The 18,525-nt window shown below is 44.0% G+C and overlaps 1 protein-coding gene across 6 annotated transcripts in view; it reads right to left on the reverse strand.

Moving 5' to 3' along the window:
• PHF2 (PHD finger protein 2) overlaps positions 1-18,525 on the reverse strand; it is a 90,692-nt gene that overhangs the window by 26,582 nt on the left and 45,585 nt on the right. For 5 of the 6 annotated variants that reach the window (XM_054216831.1, XM_054216828.1, XM_054216827.1 and 2 more), the window contains exons 2-9: positions 17,334-17,419; positions 11,715-11,829; positions 8,619-8,779; positions 6,173-6,314; positions 3,192-3,378; positions 2,472-2,634; positions 940-1,027; positions 236-342 (exon numbers count right to left, since the gene is read on the reverse strand). In XM_054216831.1, coding sequence (XP_054072806.1) covers positions 236-342; positions 940-1,027; positions 2,472-2,634; positions 3,192-3,378; positions 6,173-6,314; positions 8,619-8,779; positions 11,715-11,829; positions 17,334-17,419 — 1,049 coding nt within the window. Of the gene's footprint in view, positions 1-235; positions 343-939; positions 1,028-2,471; positions 2,635-3,191; positions 3,379-6,172; positions 6,315-8,618; positions 8,780-11,714; positions 11,830-12,240; positions 12,308-17,333; positions 17,420-18,525 lie in introns of all 6 variants that reach the window. The other variant, XM_054216826.1, reaches the window with a different exon arrangement.

Raw genomic sequence — 18,525 nt, forward strand, 5'->3', positions numbered from 1 at the left:
CCTCTCAGGCAACTTAAATACAGTTTATAAAGCAACCTCCTCTTACGCATAGGTAAGAGGGACAGTTAAGGTCCTTCCTAGAGCGAGATGGCAGGATGTTAAGGAGAGAGCTGGAACAAGACTGATTTTGGCCACCTGTCCATCTTCTACGTGACACATCAGCAGAAATTAAGAGTAACTATTTTAAGGCCCCCAAAGCTAAGGAGTTGAAGCAGGCAAAGAAACGCCGTTTTACCTTTGAACGTCTCTAGTAGATGCTTTCCCATATACCAACATGCAGTTTCGAAGTTCGGAAACTGGGTCAGACTGACAATTTTCAACCGTCTTTCTACTTCATATGCCCTGCAATACAAAGCCACATGAACTTAAAGCATAGCAGGTCACAAGTACGTCGCACAGCGACAAGCACCGCTCATAAATGCCCGAGGTTCATTTTGCAGTGCCTCATTTCTTTGTGCTGCTACTACGTATTCTGGCATCAGACCAAAAGCGGAACACAAAAATAACACTAGTAAGGAACTCTGCGATAGAGATGTAAGACAGTTTTATTGCATTATTTGTCCAGCCTCAGTAAAGCATTGTCTTACACTGGGCAAAGAACCCAGCTGAGCAGATGGGAGCTTATCCAGAAGGCGAATGGCATGTTCTAGGGTAAAACTCCGGAGAGTTTCTAACAGTTCTTCCTTCAGGACTCAGCCACATCAACCCAAGCACCTCACATATCCTTCCATGCGCTATGCAATAGGCGTAAAGACCGCTTGGAATAACTCAGCACGGGAGAACGCGGTCGAAGGGGACAAATGTGGGTACACTTTCCAAACTTGCCCAATAGAGCTACATCAACTTTATTGTAAATGTAGGTTAATTAATAGGAGAGAAGACGGCCAATTTATCAAACGCGGAGCCTCTTCCTAACTTTAGATTTTAAAGACAGATTACCTCATCTGCATTTCAACACTTAGACTGTGTAGAAAATGTCCTGCAAAGGCCAGGCAGTCTACAGGTGTTAGAGTTGCATAAATCCAACCTGAAAGAGAAAGAGGAGAGTCCTGAGGATAAAGACTGGAATCACAGTAATGAAGACTTTATTCACAACACGATGTTTATACTTCACTTAGCAACTTACTTCCTAGGTACCGATACAGCTCTTCAGCCCAAGTCAGCACCAGAACTGCCTACACTTTGAACAAAGTTGCATCTGGCCCCTCGTTTGTTTTGCACAATAAAGGCCCAGCCCGGGAAGGTGCCATTGCCTCTGACTCCCAATCCCAGGGCTACCTTCAGCGGTGGCAGACAGTGGAAAGGGACATCCTGCTCGCGCTGACATTACTTTCTTGTTTCTGTGAAAAGCAGCAGCAGCTACAGTGGCACATTAGAAAGCAGTACCTGCTTCCTCATCACCACGAAACCCGTGACAGCTCCTGACATTGACTTTATTGTAGTGCCAGGAACAGGTGTTTTCCAAACACTTATTTTCATACAAAAATCTACTTGAATTAGTCAATCTCTATAAATTATTCCACCATCTGCTCCACATATGGTCATGAGAGAAGTACCTACTTCCCACTTTTTACAGTCAAAGTAAAATTTAAGTGCAAGACCTACTCACACGCAAAAAATGGCACTACTGGACGCTGCCTCCAAAATCCAAGTACCAGTGCTGTTACTCACACTGCCTGGAAACCTCAGCTCAGACTATGGATCGAGTGGGCAGTGCACCATTTAAAGGCACACAGAGGGAGAGAAAATCCCTCTCGGGGATTTTGAGGTAACAGGGAGGGCTGGAAACAATGCAAATGAGGAAATAATTGTTCATGGTGAGAGGACGGTGAGGGACAGGGGCAGGAGTAGAACTGCGTTCACCTAAAACTCTGTGCTATCCGCTGATCAACTCCCTGTCCTTACGAAGATCCTACCAGGAACTGAGAAACACAAAATCCACCATCCCTAACCTGCAACGAAAGCCTGAGTCTATCAAGTGACCCGTAAAAACCGGTGACACCCAGTCTTCAGCCTCACGTGAAACGATAAATGCACACTCACACTCCTGCAGGCACCTATAGTTCCTTAGTGTCACAGGGAATCAATGACTATGAAAAGGATTTTGTGGGGAGCGATGGTCAGCAAGTAATTCAACATGAATTCTCTGTTAGATGGCAAAAATCACCTACGTCATGCCTGGGTATAGAGAGAGAACTCGTGAGTTATTGCAACCCAGCCAGACCAGGAGTGGAACGCTCTACCTACTAGTTGTATTTTTAAGAGGGTGCTAAAATATTGACAGAAAGCAGTAAAAGTTCAGGTTTGGTTTGGGGTTTTTTTGCAAACGTATGCAATTACACTTCTACTGAGAATTAGACTTCACACTTTGTCAGAGAAAGCGGTCAAATCACATCCCTTTGGCATTTTGGACGTGCTATTTCAGCAGCTCTAAAAAGAGCAGGAAAGCTCACCTGCAACAGCCTGCTCACCTGATGGAATGAAGAGCGTCTGTCCTTGTTTAACTGTGCACTTGTAACATTTATCTACTTGGTCTGCAAAAAACATCTCACTGTGGTTTGCTGCCGATTGCCAGCGTTCATAAAGAGAAATATTTGCAGAGGCCGGTTTGATGAGATAAAATATCTTTTCTCCCTGAATTAGAACAATATAAAATTAGCAACGAGCAGCCAAACCATGCACTGCTGCGCTGGCACAGAGTCATGCACACACACACACAAATATTTATCTAAAGAAATATATAGCATTATATATTTTAATGCTATTGAAGTAAAATTTACTTGTCGGCTTTGTACAGAGTGGCTGAAACAATTAAATCACTAGCTGACCACATTTTCTCAGACTTGTGGGACTGATGTTGCAAAAAGCTTACAGTGCCAGATTCCGTTATCCTGCAAAAGCAGGACGTAATATCTTTCAGGTCTTAGGTGATTCATGTGCAAAAGGCATGAAACAAATACTAAAATCCGAATACAGTGAAAGCACACAGACAACTTCCTCTCTCAGCAGACCCTGGCACCGCTGAGAGCGTACCCACTTACAGCAGTTAAGGCTCTGCCTATTTCTTACGGATACAACAGGACCATGGGGAAAAAAACCTGAGACCTGTATTTTCGAGAGAATTTTAGAATGGTCTTTGCATGTAAAATTTAGTTCATTATCAGATACACTGCAAAAACACGACCCCTCACCTTCAGCACATGGTACCACGCAGAAGCTCCTCCCGAATCTATGTGGAAATCTGTGTAGCTGTCCTTCACGCAGATCAGGCAGTACTTGGTAACTTTGGGTTTAGCCAGAAGAGCATCATCAGGCCAATAGTTTTCCACCCAGGACAACTTCTTAACTATATCTGGAGGCTCTACAAAACTGGACATCCTTTACAGAGAGAATTGAAAAGAAACACGCATCCTTTTAAAAAAAGCGCACAAGGACTCCGACAGAACGAAAAGCGGCTCTCGTACTTGCTTGGCAATCTGAAGCAGCTCCTTACACGTCAGCAGAACTGCTCTTCATTCAGAAAAACTGCGAAAACTGTTTACAGACCGAGATTTAAAGCTTTTTAAGTACGATGACTTAGCAATGATCCTTCGACTTCTTTCAGTAGAGCTATTTATGATCAAGCACATGCTGTTTATATTTTTCCAGTCCCTGCCTCTTGCTATGTAGGCGCAGTTATCAAAAGCGCTGTTATCACAGCCACTTTTCCAGCCCCCTTCAGAGGAGAAAGTGAAAGGTGTGCTCTCTTACATAAACGGTCTGGCAAATCTTAAAAGTCTGCAAGTTAAGCTTAGTATTAAAAATCCTAACAACAATATCATTAATACTTAAGGACTAAGTCAGTCTCGGTTCTGATGCTGAAAATCGCGGTGATCTTTTCATTTGGACTGACTAAATTACATTAAAAGCTCAGAAGAAGGAAAAAGTCTAATTTGGGTTGATAATGTGAATATATTGAAAATAAAACATATATAACATTTATTTATATGATTTATACAAATCAATATATTTATTTACATTCCGCATAGATTTACGTTGTATATATTTTTTTATATATTATTTCTATATTAATATATAATAGATGTTATTAATCATAGCTAAGACAACGCAGTGGCATGATAAACAGTTATTAGAAGTGCCTCACCCCAGAAGGTGCTAAATTTTGTATTTAAATTGTCCAAAATTTGGACCAATACTTGCAGGGGGTGGAGGTTCACTGTCGGACACTCTAAAGTACCACGTCAGTAAGAGTATCTGCACTTCAAACTAAAATTAAATGCTCCCATGTGTCATTTATGCTCACTGTCAAACACTGATAACAATAGCTCCCTTTAAAATGGCAGGGAAAGATGGAGCACTGCGTTCAATTAAAGTGTCACTGTCTATGTTAAGAAATAAAATATTTGCTAGTTAATGTCTAAATTAGCAGCATATGAGTGACAGCTCCAGCAGTCCTTCAGAACAAAAGACCTCCCGTTATTCTGGGATAATGGCAGAAAGCTAAAAAAATCTCAGCTGAAGATACTGGTAATCTTTGAAGCCTGTAATTACTAGAGATGCTTTCTGCAGAAATGGGTGTGCACCACTAAAACACTAACTACAGGGCTAAAGGTAATGGCTTTTAAAAAAATGAGCTTGTAATTATTCGTCAGCCTTCTTTTTTAAGGCTACATTAAGTCTTCTTGCTAAAATGGAATGCTGCCCAAAACAACCATTCTTTATTTTTATGTTGACACTCATCATCATCTTGAGTAGCGTTTGTACATACACAGGAATCTTCTCCTTCTCTGAGTTCTCTGGAAGTACTAGCTACCCAGGACTACAACAACCGTAGAAACGATCTGCACAGTTGCGTGAAGTTCCACACATTATAGATGCATCTGCCTACTTCTGGAATAAAAGCACAGCTCAGGTGATGAATACAGCTATATAAGGCACAAAGCGGTAACTTGAACGCTTAGGCACTTACATCGGCTAATTATCCTATATATGAAACGTACCATAAAGCATGAGGAGAGTAGTAGGCTTCCTGTCCTTGAGGGTGGGTGATACCCACATCGCCAGCACCATCGCCTCTGGCTCACTGCATCGCTAAAGCACCTCAGAGTGAAATTCCCAGCTGACCTGCACTGTCACCCCCCCCAGCTTTCCATCAAGAAGTCAGCATCACTCTAGTTCCGAACTGCTGTCATACAGAGCACAGGTTAACTTGCAAAAGCACCGAAACTACAACTATGACACGTGGTATTTATAGAAATTTCAAACTTGGCCTCATCCAAGGACATCCAGTGACATGTGACACTATACCTAGAGCCACACCTCATCTATTTACTTACTTGTTAAATGAAGGATTTCAGAAAGTACTATATGATGCACTCAAATCTGCGCTATACAAGTAAGGCGCTCACTTCTCTACAACCCATTTGAAAAAGAATGCTCCAAGGAGGTCACCATGTTTTTAGATCACCTTAAGCTGGAGGAAAGGCTGTCGCTGCCTTATATCCATCAGGATTGCCACCTCACCAGAAAAATAACACAGAATATTAAAAAATAAGAGTCCTTATGTCTATGTTCTCCCAGAAACCCACATACAGTTTTATTGTACCTCTGTGGTCACTTCCGTCCTCCTTTCTTTGGTCTTACCAGTATTTGTCAGGCTGTATCTAAGTACCTCAGATCACACCAGGAACATACCTCATTATCACTCGCTATCAGGACAGGGCACAGAATTCGCTCCTGGAGCACCAAGTGATGCTCTAGTTACACATCACTAATATCTAGTTGCAATGGATCAACTATACCTAGACTACCAGAGTTGAAATAGAACTGAAAGGTGCCAAAATGTTCCGCTCTAATCTGTGAACGCTGACGGCAGATGACTGCTGGTGATACGCCGGTGTGCATTACCAGGACAAACGCTGTCCCGTTCAGTCCGCTCTGTGCCATTCTCCTCATACAGCAAACAGCACCTTCATTTCTGTGCTTGGCCTGACCCGGCTGCAGTTGGAGGATGGAGTGGAGAGTCAGAGCGACAAGAAGCCACCACCCCACGCCCAATGCAGCACCTCCTGAAGAGGGAACCAGCGCAGAGGGCAGAGGCTGTTAAAACTCCCCCGGCCGAAGCCCACCGTGTGTCCCGGACACCGCGCAGTGCCACAGGCTGGACTCTTACCTGGTGTCTGAGAACTCCAGGTTGGTCACGTTGAGGACCCTTTTCCTGTTTGTACTGTAGTAGTAATCCACAAATTCCTTGAGCTTCATCTTGCAGTCTTTCTGTTTGGTGACATCGGTGACATCAACACTCCTCTCTGGTCCTAAAAATTAATTCAACGAAAAAGAGAGACTGAAGGGCAGCCTGACTCGCCCCATTTTGTATGCTTGGGGGTGAGTTAACATTTCCAGAAACATGGCAATCTTTTGATTTTCTGATCTTCTTAGCCTTTGTACCCCTGTTGTTCATGCATGTACACACATATACATGTATGTATAAAAGACATGTATATACATAAAATGTATACGCATAAAATGGTGCTTCTGTATTCATCCCCTTGACACAATTATTACTGTAGCTTTTTATCTTTAAAGGATGAATGTTATTTTGAGTCTATTAATTTCACTATGGATTTCATTTGCATGGTGAAAATCATATGCAAATACCCGTTCATTCCCAGAGTAAGCCCTACCTACCACCCTGTAAAACTCCTGTGATTGTAGACAGAGCGTAATACTGTACAGGATACCTTGTCAAACTGATTTTCCAAAATTCTAAGTTCTCTTAACACTCGATTCTAAACTTTTGCTTACAAAATCTATAATCGAGGATGAGTTTTGCAGGAAATTTCCCCTTTTTTAACAGGATATTTCAGGTGCGCCACAAAAAAAATTGACTGTTATTTTACCCAAAATTACACCTATCAAAAATCCATCCCCTCTGTATTGGAGTACAGAGAATAAGCTGCCAGTACTTACACATTTCCTCTGATGCACCTTGTTGGATACAAATCTCCACTGTCAATACTAATGGTATTAGTCAATTAGTGGAATTTAACACTGGGCACGTCAGAGCACACACGGAGAAAGTCAGAGCTTTGAAGAGTGCCCATTCCTAAACACACCCTCTTATCCTTTCTGCAAGAACAGCATCTCTCCGGTCTTTCTTCCCTCCAATTTTAATTGGCCTTATTTTTCCTCCCTCAGCATTTCATTCACAGCTTTTTTCACATTAGGCGAGGAAAAAAAATCAATTTGTTTTTTCATGAGATGCCAGAACAGTAATGACGTATTTGGCAGTCTTAGCTGTGGTGTTTTGTCCTCCGCTACTTACTTGAGATTGTTTCTAAAAGACTTTCTAGTTCCAATGTAATAAACTACAAAACGGCGAGGTAAATCCCTGCCTGGGAAATCCCGTTCAAGCGAACTAACCCCACGGAGGTTAGACCAGCGCATATTTGTTCCGTTCACTTTCAAATCTGGTGCCAGCTCCAGACCAAACAACCCATGTTCTTCCCTCCAGCTTGTCACTAAGTGTTTTGTTGGTAAGGTAGGTTATTTCAGCTAAAGGCTGAGAGAAAGCCAGCAGATGCCTACGGAGCACCTAGGTCATACAAGAACATCTGCTAAGTGTAGCAGATGAGCAAGGAAAATATGTTTCCCGTAAAAGCAAGGGGATAGAGAGAACAATAAAATTGGGAGTCTTGGATTCTCCTTTATTCATAGTTAGCTCACTGCACACAACCACTACAAAAGCAATAGGCACAGTTAAGAACACCAGTGGCTGGTGATAGCACCCTCCAGTTTGGGGAACAGGTCGATGGCCTGGTAAGGAGAGCGCAGGAGGAGGGGGTGGTTAGCACACTATACAAGGAGATAAAAGGGACCCTGAAACACAAACAGATACACTGGAGCTGGAGTCATGGCTCCAAAAGGACGATGCCTTGACAAAAGACTGGAAGGAGAGAGAATCGGACAGAAAGTGACACAGAGGAGGGATGGAGCGAGAGAGGACAAGATCACACATGCTAAAGGAAGAAGGATGTGGAAACAAGAGAAGCGACTTCAGAGCACTTCCATGGCTCCTGGCCAACGTGTGTTTTCCAAGGTGGGATGACGTGATGACTTGTGAGAAGATGCGGCACAATACTCCGCTCAGGTTAGAGACAGGAGGATGCCAAAATGAACCCAAATGGCCCGCAGCAAAAAAAAAAAACCAGCTCTCTCTGACAGCAGTGTTAAAAAATGTACTGTGTTTGCAGACGGGAGTCTCAGTCTAGTAATTCCTTCAATAGAAAGTGAGAGGGCAGCAAATCAATTAAGACCTGGCCTGAAGAAACAATTTTTTGATACTACCATGACTGTTTCTTTTCACTCACTGCTACAGAGTACAACGCAGTCTGGCTCTGGCTCACTGGAGGATACACAAGTTGATACAAGAACCACAAGTGAATTAATTGCTAATTACAAGCTGCCACTATGTAACAAATATTGAAGTCAGCATAGCTCAAGACATAGACAGTATTTTACAATATATTTTACATTTTTTATACAAATAATATATATATATATTTCAAAAGCAGGTGAGCTCCAAACAGTACAATGCCACCTGCTTGCCAGATACCCACCAACATAGTTTTCAACATCGCTGACGTAGAAGGTGGGTGCGGGTACAGACAAACCCAGGCCGTCCTTCTTTGGGACAAGGATGGGCTCTGAAAAGCCATTTTCTTCCAAATACTCAGTTGTTAGTTGGCTGCCTGGCACTTTCACGACTATATCTTCAGCACTGAAAAAGTAAGCACAGATTCAACGGTGAGGTGCTTAGCAACTTCTGCATTTCACTAGTAAAACGAAAAAGTTACGAGTAAGCAATTATATGCAAATTAGGTGCATAAAACGAAAGGCAAGAAGCCACATATTGCAAAACACGCAGGGCACGCTAAAATCATCCGGAATCAATTCACTCAAGCCTCATGCACCAACTACTGGAAACTCACAAAATAACAGCTTACGGAGAAAGAACATTTTCCTCCACTATAGGCATCTGTCAAGTTACCAGTGATCAATGTTAAAGAAATTAGTGTTAAATGTTCCGCTCTAAAGAAGGCAAGATTAAAACCGTTACATAATCTCAAATAAATTGTCCGGGAAATACTTTGAAAATCGTTTTTAAGTAGTCAAATAAATTGCTTGGGAAATATTCTGCAAATCATTTTGAAGTCGCTGGGGGGGTGTCAGAGGGAGGAAGGAAAGGGCAACTTCACCAGGCGACAGGCCATTTGCACCCACATCTTGCAAGGGAAATTCAAATCTGATCTGTAGATCTTTTCAAGAGTAAAACACTCTGGATTCAGAGTGAGAAGTGACCGTATGTGAACGACCAACAGTCCCAAAAGCACCCTGCCGCCATCTGTAGTTTGTCGGCCGGGCTCTGCTAACTGCCCGGCAGACCAGGGCCATGGCTGCTGGCGAGGGGAAACAGCAAAACCTTGAGGGTTCACCCCAAAAAGCACTACCTCCCCATGCGGGTAAGGCTAACACATGACTGCCCTCTCCTGCAGCAGTTCCGAACTACAGCTCACATCTTCATAGCTCCCCAAAAAACCAGCGGGAAAGGGGAGGAGGCTGCAAGTGCTGCCATGGCGGCCGGCAGGCTTGGGCCTCACCGCCTTGGCTGCCCCATGAAGCCCAGCCTGCGCAGAGCCCCCGACACCCATCGCTGGGGGGACTCCTCTGCCGGCCCCGACACCCATCGCTGGGGGGGCTCCTCTGCCGGCCCCGACACCCATGGCTGTGGGGGCTCCTCCGCCGGCCCCACCATGCAGGGACGCCCTGGCCCGGGGCCTGCGCAGGCCACCTCCGTGGGGTTCAACCCCGGAGAACAAGGTGGCCAGACGCAAGGAGGGATAAGCTGTAGTAACCCAGCTGATTTCTGGGTCACTCCAGCCACAGTGCATCGGCAATGGCTCATCCGGAGGCAAATTTCATTAATAATTAATTAAAAGGAGTGTTCCACATTTATGTGAGCACTGGTAGTGTATGCCAGCAACATGCAAAAAACAAGGCTGGAGATAATAATCGTGATTCACCACTAAACCTCTGCACTTACCATACAGTGCCCATATATATCTCACATACTTGTTCAGGTCTGATTTGCTTCTATACGTGCCACAGCAACTTACACATAGTTGTAAAGAGAGATCAGTCCCAGAGCATCTAGTAATGATCGTGAGAAAATTGAGAGTCTGGCACCTACACTGAAGTACCTGAACCACCAATTTAATTATTACTACTGCTACTATTGCTACTCTAATGCTATTTTGGTATTAAACATCCAGGAGTGGAATGACATGAACTGTATTTTTTGCCTTTTTGCTCTCTCCACTGTTCCCTTTGATCTGAGCTTCACCAAGGGACTAACCGTGGGATGTAATTCCCTGTTGTGTGCTGGGGATCAGAAATGGTGTTTCTGTCTCTGAACTGAGACCCCCTTTTTCTGTTCTTCACATTCTGACTGACAAGTGTTGGGTTTTGTTCTGTGAACATCTGCAGATTTCATTCATTTTCTTCAGAAGAGAAAATTTCTCAACAAGACTTCGTGCTACTAACAGCGCAAGCGTAGATGTCGGAGGCCTGAATCTCGCAGGCACTCCTTTTGGCTACAGACCCTTCTTTCTCAGGAACTTTAATCGGGCAGCAGGATTTTCTTATGTGCACATTTATGTAAGAAACAAACAAGAAAACTTGGGGTCCATATTTTTTTTTACAATTTGTAAGCGACTCAGAGCTACTGCATATGTGAGTGCAACCTCAGAAGCCATCCCAGCTTACTGAAATCATCCTGCTTAGGCCTCAAAACTTGATGAAGAAATTAGCTTTGCAACCTGTCAAATTTTTCTGTATACAACAACAACAAAAAAGGCTAAGTCTAGCAGGCCCAAATAAAAATAGCCAAGCAAGAAAAAATATTGCATCCTGAATTCAGTGGAACACATCTGTAATTTCTGCAAACACTTTGCAGAGGTATTTTCAGCCTTTTCCTTAACCAGGATCTGAAATTAAATGTGAAATCAAATTCTCTGTAAAAAGGAAGAAGTTTTGTGTTTACACAAAGTACACTTTACCAGTCTCCAAGGATTCTTCTAAAATAATCAGTCATTAATAATTAAGGATTTATTTGGCTAAGGCCTCTACTGAAGAACCAGAAGAAAATCATCACTCTTACAAATGGCTGTGAAGCAGCCTAATAAAGTGTGGAACATGTCACCTAACAATTAGCACTATTCATTACCCCAAATAAGAGGGCCTTTGTCACTGTAGCAACTGAGGATGTCATTGTTCTTCTTTTCAAGACGGAGACAGACTTCAGCAAAACCATTACTATTTTGGAGAACTGGACAATTCCATGCAATAAATTGGCTAGTTTCTTATGCAAGCGAATGTTGTGGGGGCCAAACGCATTCTTCTTCTTGTCTCCACAAACACCGGCTTCTATGGAAATCCACAGGAACCAGGCTCAATCAAAAGTAGATTTTAATATAGCCGCACAAATATAAAAAAGGAAAGAACCTGGGACATCTGCAGTAATACAGCACTGGTTTAAACGTCATCGCTCTGTACTATACAATGCTTTCTGCAGGCATCACCATCAGCTTCGTAGGAAACTGGCTACATTGGCTTCACCTCAACAGCCCATCCCTGCGTGCAGCTGAACAACCCACCTTGGAAAAGTACGACTTCGAAGTTCCTTTATGAAGACTTGGCTCCCGTTCTGTACAGGCTTGACCTCTGTCGTCTGTCCAGTATCGTGTTTATGCCAATTTCTTTTCTTTTTCACTGAAAAAGAATGAATTGGAGAGTACCGTATGTTAAGTAGAAGGTAATTATTGAGACATTTGAAGTAAGGACAAATCTTCATTTCATTTCTTACACGAGCAGAGAAGAGGGAACCCCCACTATGCTGCACTGCAAATTTTAATATTGCTCTCAATTCACCATTAGACAATTATACTGTAGCCTGAAGATCTATTACATACCGAACAGTGTTCGTTTTGTAACATAAGGGCAACCAGACGGATAATTACTGAGCTGCGCAGCTACTGCAGGCTTTATGCAAACACAGGCTCTGGACGTCTTGTACTTGCCAGACTACACACTTAATCCTTATCATAAAACTCTTAGAAAGACACTTTTCTGCCTTCTCAACATGCAGTATAGATCTTTAGGAATATATTTATCATTAATTACCTTCGTCTATCAGTCTGTCCAGCAGTGGCAGATTTGACATCAATTTTGACGGGCTTTGAATTATGCCCTGCACACAGCATGCACATAAAAGGAAAAAGACAAGAAAAAAAAAAAAAAGATGCAAGGGCATCGCAAATGCAATTTTTAGAACTCCTCTTATTCCTAGGTTTTTAAAGGCAAGCCAGGCTTAGGCCTTCAGTTGATGACAGCCGACTGAAGGCCCCTCGACTGTGCTCCAGCGTGTGAGACACAGGCAAGTTCATCATGGAAAAAGGGTCAGCCAGAATAAGCACAAATAAGTAAGTGAAATGCCAATGCAGTTCTGCCCTGCCTCTTTGACAGACAGATAACGCAGAGCAAGAAAAACTGGTCCAGCTTTTTCCCTTAGTCAGCACTATCCCTCTCAGCTGTTCCCGCTTCCACAGCCTGCCCGGACATGCTCATTTGGGTAGTAAATTGGTTTTGTCCCAAGTGCATATTCATACCATTTCAAGCCTCCGTTTGTAGAATTTTCAAATGTCACAACTTTCTTTTATTTTTTGCCCTTGGTTTAAATAACAAAACTCAGTATTTTACCCCAAAATCAAGATCTCAGGCTTTTCTTACTGTTCAAAACAGCGACGGGAGGAAACAGACTCCTCAGTAACCGCGCACGGACTGCACTCTTTCCTCGCTCTTTCCACATGTACAGACACACAGAGCCACGTACTTTTTCACTAAGAAAGGATTCTGGAGGTCACAGCTCTAAGACACAAGGTTTGGAAAAAGCTAACTTTGTTTTCCCAGCCACAACCCGGGAATAACTCAAGTAAAGACATCTCCCACCGAATCCATCCCAGGTTTTGCACAAAGCATGTTGGTTTTATTAGTTCCATGCAGCTCTCCAGCCTAGCTGGATATATTCATTAAAGCTGCTAGTTCTTTATCTTAATGACTCTCAGGCTTAGTGTATTAATTCAATGCTCCTGGTAACAAAGGAAACAAGCCCTACATGAATGCCAAACCTTCCTCCTCTCCTTCCCTTTCCGACTGCCTCCTCCCCCTCTCAGAACCAACACTGGGACTTTTCACACAAGTCCCAGTGAAACAGGTGTCGCTTGCCACAGTGAAAATTAAAGAGCTTATCATATTAGCATTTTATTACATTTCAGATAGCATAGAGCGTTGAGAAATAAATGTGGCAAATCAGTGAAAATTAAGAAATTCACTGCAACTCTTCAAAAAGCATTGGGGAGTTATCTCCCTCGGCGCCAAGCTCCAGCAAGCATCCACCTCCCACATCCACCTCCCCCACCCACCTCCCCCACCCACCTCTGCCATCCACCTCCCCCATCCACCTCACATATCCACCTCACACACCTACCTCTCCCATCCGCCTCTCCTACCCATCTCCCACATCCACCTCTGCCATCCATCCACCTCTCCCATCCACCCCTCCCACCCACCTCCCACATCCACCTCTCCCATCCATCCACCCCCATCCACCTCCCACATCCACCTCTCCCATCCACCCACCTCTCCCACCCATCTCCCACATCCACCTCTGCCATCCATCCATCTCTCCCATCCACCTCTCCCACCCATCTCCCACATCCACCTTGCCCATCCATCCACCCCCATCCACCTCACACACCCACCTCTCCCATCCATCCATCTCTGCCATCCACCTACCTCTCCCATCCGCCTCTCCTACCCATCTCCCACATCCACCTCTCCCATCCATCCACCTCTCCCACCCACCTCTCCCGCAGAGGGCACAAAGACGCCTCCATTGACAGCACACTCCCAGGAGGTGCCACCTCCTGGACGGCAGCAAGCCAGCTGCTGTAGTCCATTATACTACATCAAACAACTGACATTTGGCCCATTTTCAGCCATTCTCTGCATGTTTCGTCTTTACCATGAACGCCACAGCAAGGATTCAAGGCCCATTAACATGTGCAACAAATACTAGCTTTGGCCAGAAAGGCCACTTTTTCTTAAATGATTACAGATTTCTTTTTCTGTAGAACTTTCTAGTCCAAATTTGACCGTTGGAAAGTATAACCTGCTCCTTCTACAGAAAACCCTCCGGAGGAAAAAGGGAATGTATTTTTAGGAAAACTGTATCTCAAAATGAGTAATTCTAGACTTCAAAGGTATATTTATATTATTGCAAATGCATTCATGAAGAAGGGATACCTAGAAGCGGCCTCTTGGTTCTCTGTTGATTTATATTAAAGTTTGTAACTACTTAAAAACAGTTTCAGCCTGACTTTGGTTTGCTCGCGTTTATGTAACTTCACTGATTCCAAAGAATTTCTCCCGATTCTCCCTGCTGCAAATGAGACAGCAATCAAACCGAACGTTTCAGATCATGTTATGAAAATGAGTCAAGTCTGCCTAAACAAAGCACTTACATTTTATTTAGATGATGTCAGAAAATTTTGTGTGAATGTGTGTAATTTTTCCCAAAGAGGAGTCCCTACAAATTTCATTAAACCAAAATGGCTTAAAATGTCATATGACAGGAAGCAATCTTCTGAAATAGTAGCCACTAAGCCACATTGGTAAAGTGGAAAAACGTAAGAAGAGGAAAATGATTTTTAAATTTGACATCTGGAAAACATATATTGCGGAATGCGTGCTCCAGAAATACACATATATTTTTAAATCCAGACGAGCTGCATAACAGACAATTGGTGTCTGTGTTTCCCTTTGCTAATCTTGCAATAATTAAATCCTACCAGTGGACTACTGGCTCTGGAACAACACTTACTCATGTATTTCAAAACTGATACTGCTAGATAACTAGTTTTAATGTATATTGTAAGAGTTAATAAAACAAATGAAAGTGATCATCTCCCGGCAGCCCCAGCGCCGTGTAGCGGGACGCCCTGCATACAAATGCCTGACGGAATGAATGCATTAAGCCAAGCTGTTCCTGCCTTCATTTAATCGCTCGTTTAACTTCCCCGGCCTATTGCACTCCGCAAGGAGGGGCTACAGGATAACAGCCTCATTTTTCAACAGGATCCACGATTCTACGAGTTAACGGCGAAAACGGCTACGCGGCTTGAGAACTTGTGATCTTGCACTTCACCAAAACTCAAGGTGAGGTTATCAATAATTAATGTTTAAACGTTCCCGGAATTTTTACACTCGACTATTTCGATGATTGGCCTTGTACGTCATTAAACTTTCTGCATTGCATTTGAAGGGAGAAAAGGAAGTGGTGTTGCCGTCCTGCAGAATTATATCGTGTCGTTTTCCTACCACGCTGAGAACCTCACACGTTGATAAGACCCGAACGAGCGCCAGCGCCCCAGCAGCACTTGCTGCCGTGCTGCACGATGCGGACTGAGGGACGTACTGCCAAGTCCGATTTTTATTCGGATAAAAAGAACTGGATAGACAAAAACCCTCTCAAAGCATCAGAAGACTGTTGTTGATGCAACTCTCCTTGTCTTAACTGGTACATTAAACTCGCAATTTCTTTTTATTGAAACTGCCATTTCTCAAATTCTGAGATTATGCATCACGGTTTCCACAGAACTGATATTTAATTCCCGATTATAGACGTTTGCTGCTTCTGTCTGATTTTTTTCTCCTCCCGCACTGAGAAGTAGGTGCCTTTCATCATTCGTAATTCAAAGCGCAGTGAAAGAAATCAAAGCATCAGGCACATCTCAATGTTATACAAAACTCACAGAGGCGAGAAATCCTGTGCTGCTGCTTCTGTACTGGGTCAGTAACAGCCTGGGAGTATCTGCAGTCACCTCCCCCCCCCTTTTCCACACAACCCATTCTAATACCAAATTGTTCACTTGAAGATGATTTGTGGTTATTTGTTTGACCAGTTTCCAGTGCGTTTGTCAGAAATCTTCCAGCAAAACATCAGAAAGGCTGACTCGTTTAAATCGAAACTTTTTGTGGGGACACATTGATTTTGTTAAGTCTTTCAGAACAAGCCTCCCAAGGGGTTTCTTTGCCAGCTTGCCCAGTTTGTGCTGCCCTGCTTGGGCCAATGTTGCTAGCAGACCATCTGGGAGACAGAAACAGCTGCAGGTCATTCAGGTTTCCAGTTCACACTTGATTTTGAAAAAAGTCACAGTGGAAAAATGATTCCCATTTTTGGCCCCGCAAATGAACATTTCAGACTCCTCCCCTTTCTCCCTGGAAATTTTTTAAACTTTTAACTTTTAAGGCAGTGCAGAAATAATTGCTTGTTTTTAAAATTACTTAACACAACAGAAATTGTGTTTTTCACACGAAAAAAGGCACGTTGTGATCCATCCGGCTCCCGGGCGATGAGCACAGAGCCCTTCCGCTGCGTGTTGCTGTAAGGTTGCAAAGCAGTGAGAACCTCCGCATCATTGTTGCTTATTTAAAATAAATGGCTTTCAAGTAAAGCACTTCATCTTTTACAGGGATCGGTTTCTCTCCTTTTCTTTTTTTCCCATTGTATAACAGAAAGAATTTGTGAATTCATCTGACCAAAGCAAACACATCCTACAGTTCTTTCCCAGACAAAACTCCCACTGAGATCAACTGTCACTTTTACTCAGGAGAACTTTTTCCTGTGAAAGAACTGCAAGAATTGGCACCCTCGGTGCATCCTACGATTTTGACTGCCACTGAAATCGCTACAGTTTTATATCCCGGCCAAGCATAACACACTGTTTCTTACTCTTCTCATCCGAAGACAAAAAACACCAGCCAGTTTCCAAAACTCGCTGTATTAGAACTAGCTGTCTCTGTAGGATTTTTCTAGCCCACGGTACGAAGTGCCTTCGCCATTCTTAATTCCGTGCGGGGAAAGCAGCAGCGCGTTCACCGCCGGGGCCAGGACTGAAGCTGCCCAGGTGAGGTGCCTCGCATCCCCGCGCACCGCCTGAGGCCTCCACGTTCCCCAGTCCGGCCCACGGTTTTCTCCCTCCCCCTTGCATCTTTTTTCACCTCATGGTTTGAATTTTAATATTTATGACGCGCGATATTTAGGTGTGTCTTTTTGTCATGGAAAAAAAAAAAGAAAAAAAAAAAAAGCAGCTTCTTTTCTTTAAACATACAGCATGTGCTATGTATCTGAGGACCGGCTACGCAAGTATACTTACAAGTAGACTTTCCGTGCGTTTTCTCACAATTTGGACAATGATAGATGTCGATATCCGGTGCCTCTTCTTCCTCAACACCCACACAGCTGGAAGAGATGAAGGCAAATATTACATTAGCTTGAGCCCACCTCCAAACATGCAGGCGTGCAGTTAATAATGAAAAAAACCACCCCCCCCTAAGCCGTGCAGTTACTATGCAGCTATGCTCACTGCGAACAGCTACATCAAAGCAAAGCTCAGGTGCTTTCTACACTAGTACAGTCCGACTGGATTTTTTGCAGCCTGCATTCCTGATGCGGTGCTCAAAAAAGTGTCCATCAGAAGCCCACTACCACCGTGGACCTCCACGAAAATGCAGCAGAGAGTCCCAAAGACTTGGGTTTTTTCCCCAGGAAGACCATTTTGTATCTACCCAGAGCTCTCCAAGCACCATCCCACGTAAACCTAATTAACAAAACACATACTTCACCAAGCGTGTATAGACAGCTGCTAGGTACCAGAGCAATCTTGGCAAGGCAGACCGTACGCCAGACTTCTATAGGCTCCATCTCTATTACAGTATATGAAGATGAGGAGGAAAAGAAGACACACAGCTCACAGCACTTCTGGCTGCCAAGAAGATGGGTTGTATCATGGCAGCTGCTTAGAACACCCACCGAGATTCTTTCGGACGGCACAACACACGCAACAACTCAGCGCAGCCTGCGGGCACACCACGGGCAGGCCAATTCCACGGCAGCGCAAAGCTGGGGAGAAACAAAACCAAAGTGCAAAGGAATGAAGTACCCCAGATAAGAAGTTGTTGCGCAGTCGAAGCGCCGAGCAGCCAGCCAAATAATCAAACTCCCGAACGGCACTGCTCCTTCCGACGGAGGGAAAGCAAACAGGATTCTGCTCCTGCTTGCTCGGTGTGAAGTGGCGCAGGCTGCAAGGCGCATTTGCAACACAGAAAACAGGAGTTTCAGCTGGGTGCTGTGAGATACGGCCTCCTGTCGTGGCTCCGTGAGAGCTCAGCTAGGCAAGAGGAGCCACGGGAGGGCAACAAAGGCGGCCTCACCTTAGCCACCCGCACAAACAAGGCCAGACCACACCGCGATAAGAGCACTCCTGGAGCTCCTCTACTTCACAGCCTGAAACGCCTTCTCAGTGCTCTTCAGTTAGCAGGAACCACCGACACACCTCTTCTGCTCAG

Source organism: Rissa tridactyla, chromosome 10 (genome assembly GCF_028500815.1).
Source record: "Rissa tridactyla isolate bRisTri1 chromosome 10, bRisTri1.patW.cur.20221130, whole genome shotgun sequence".
Lineage (NCBI taxonomy): Eukaryota > Metazoa > Chordata > Aves > Charadriiformes > Laridae > Rissa > Rissa tridactyla.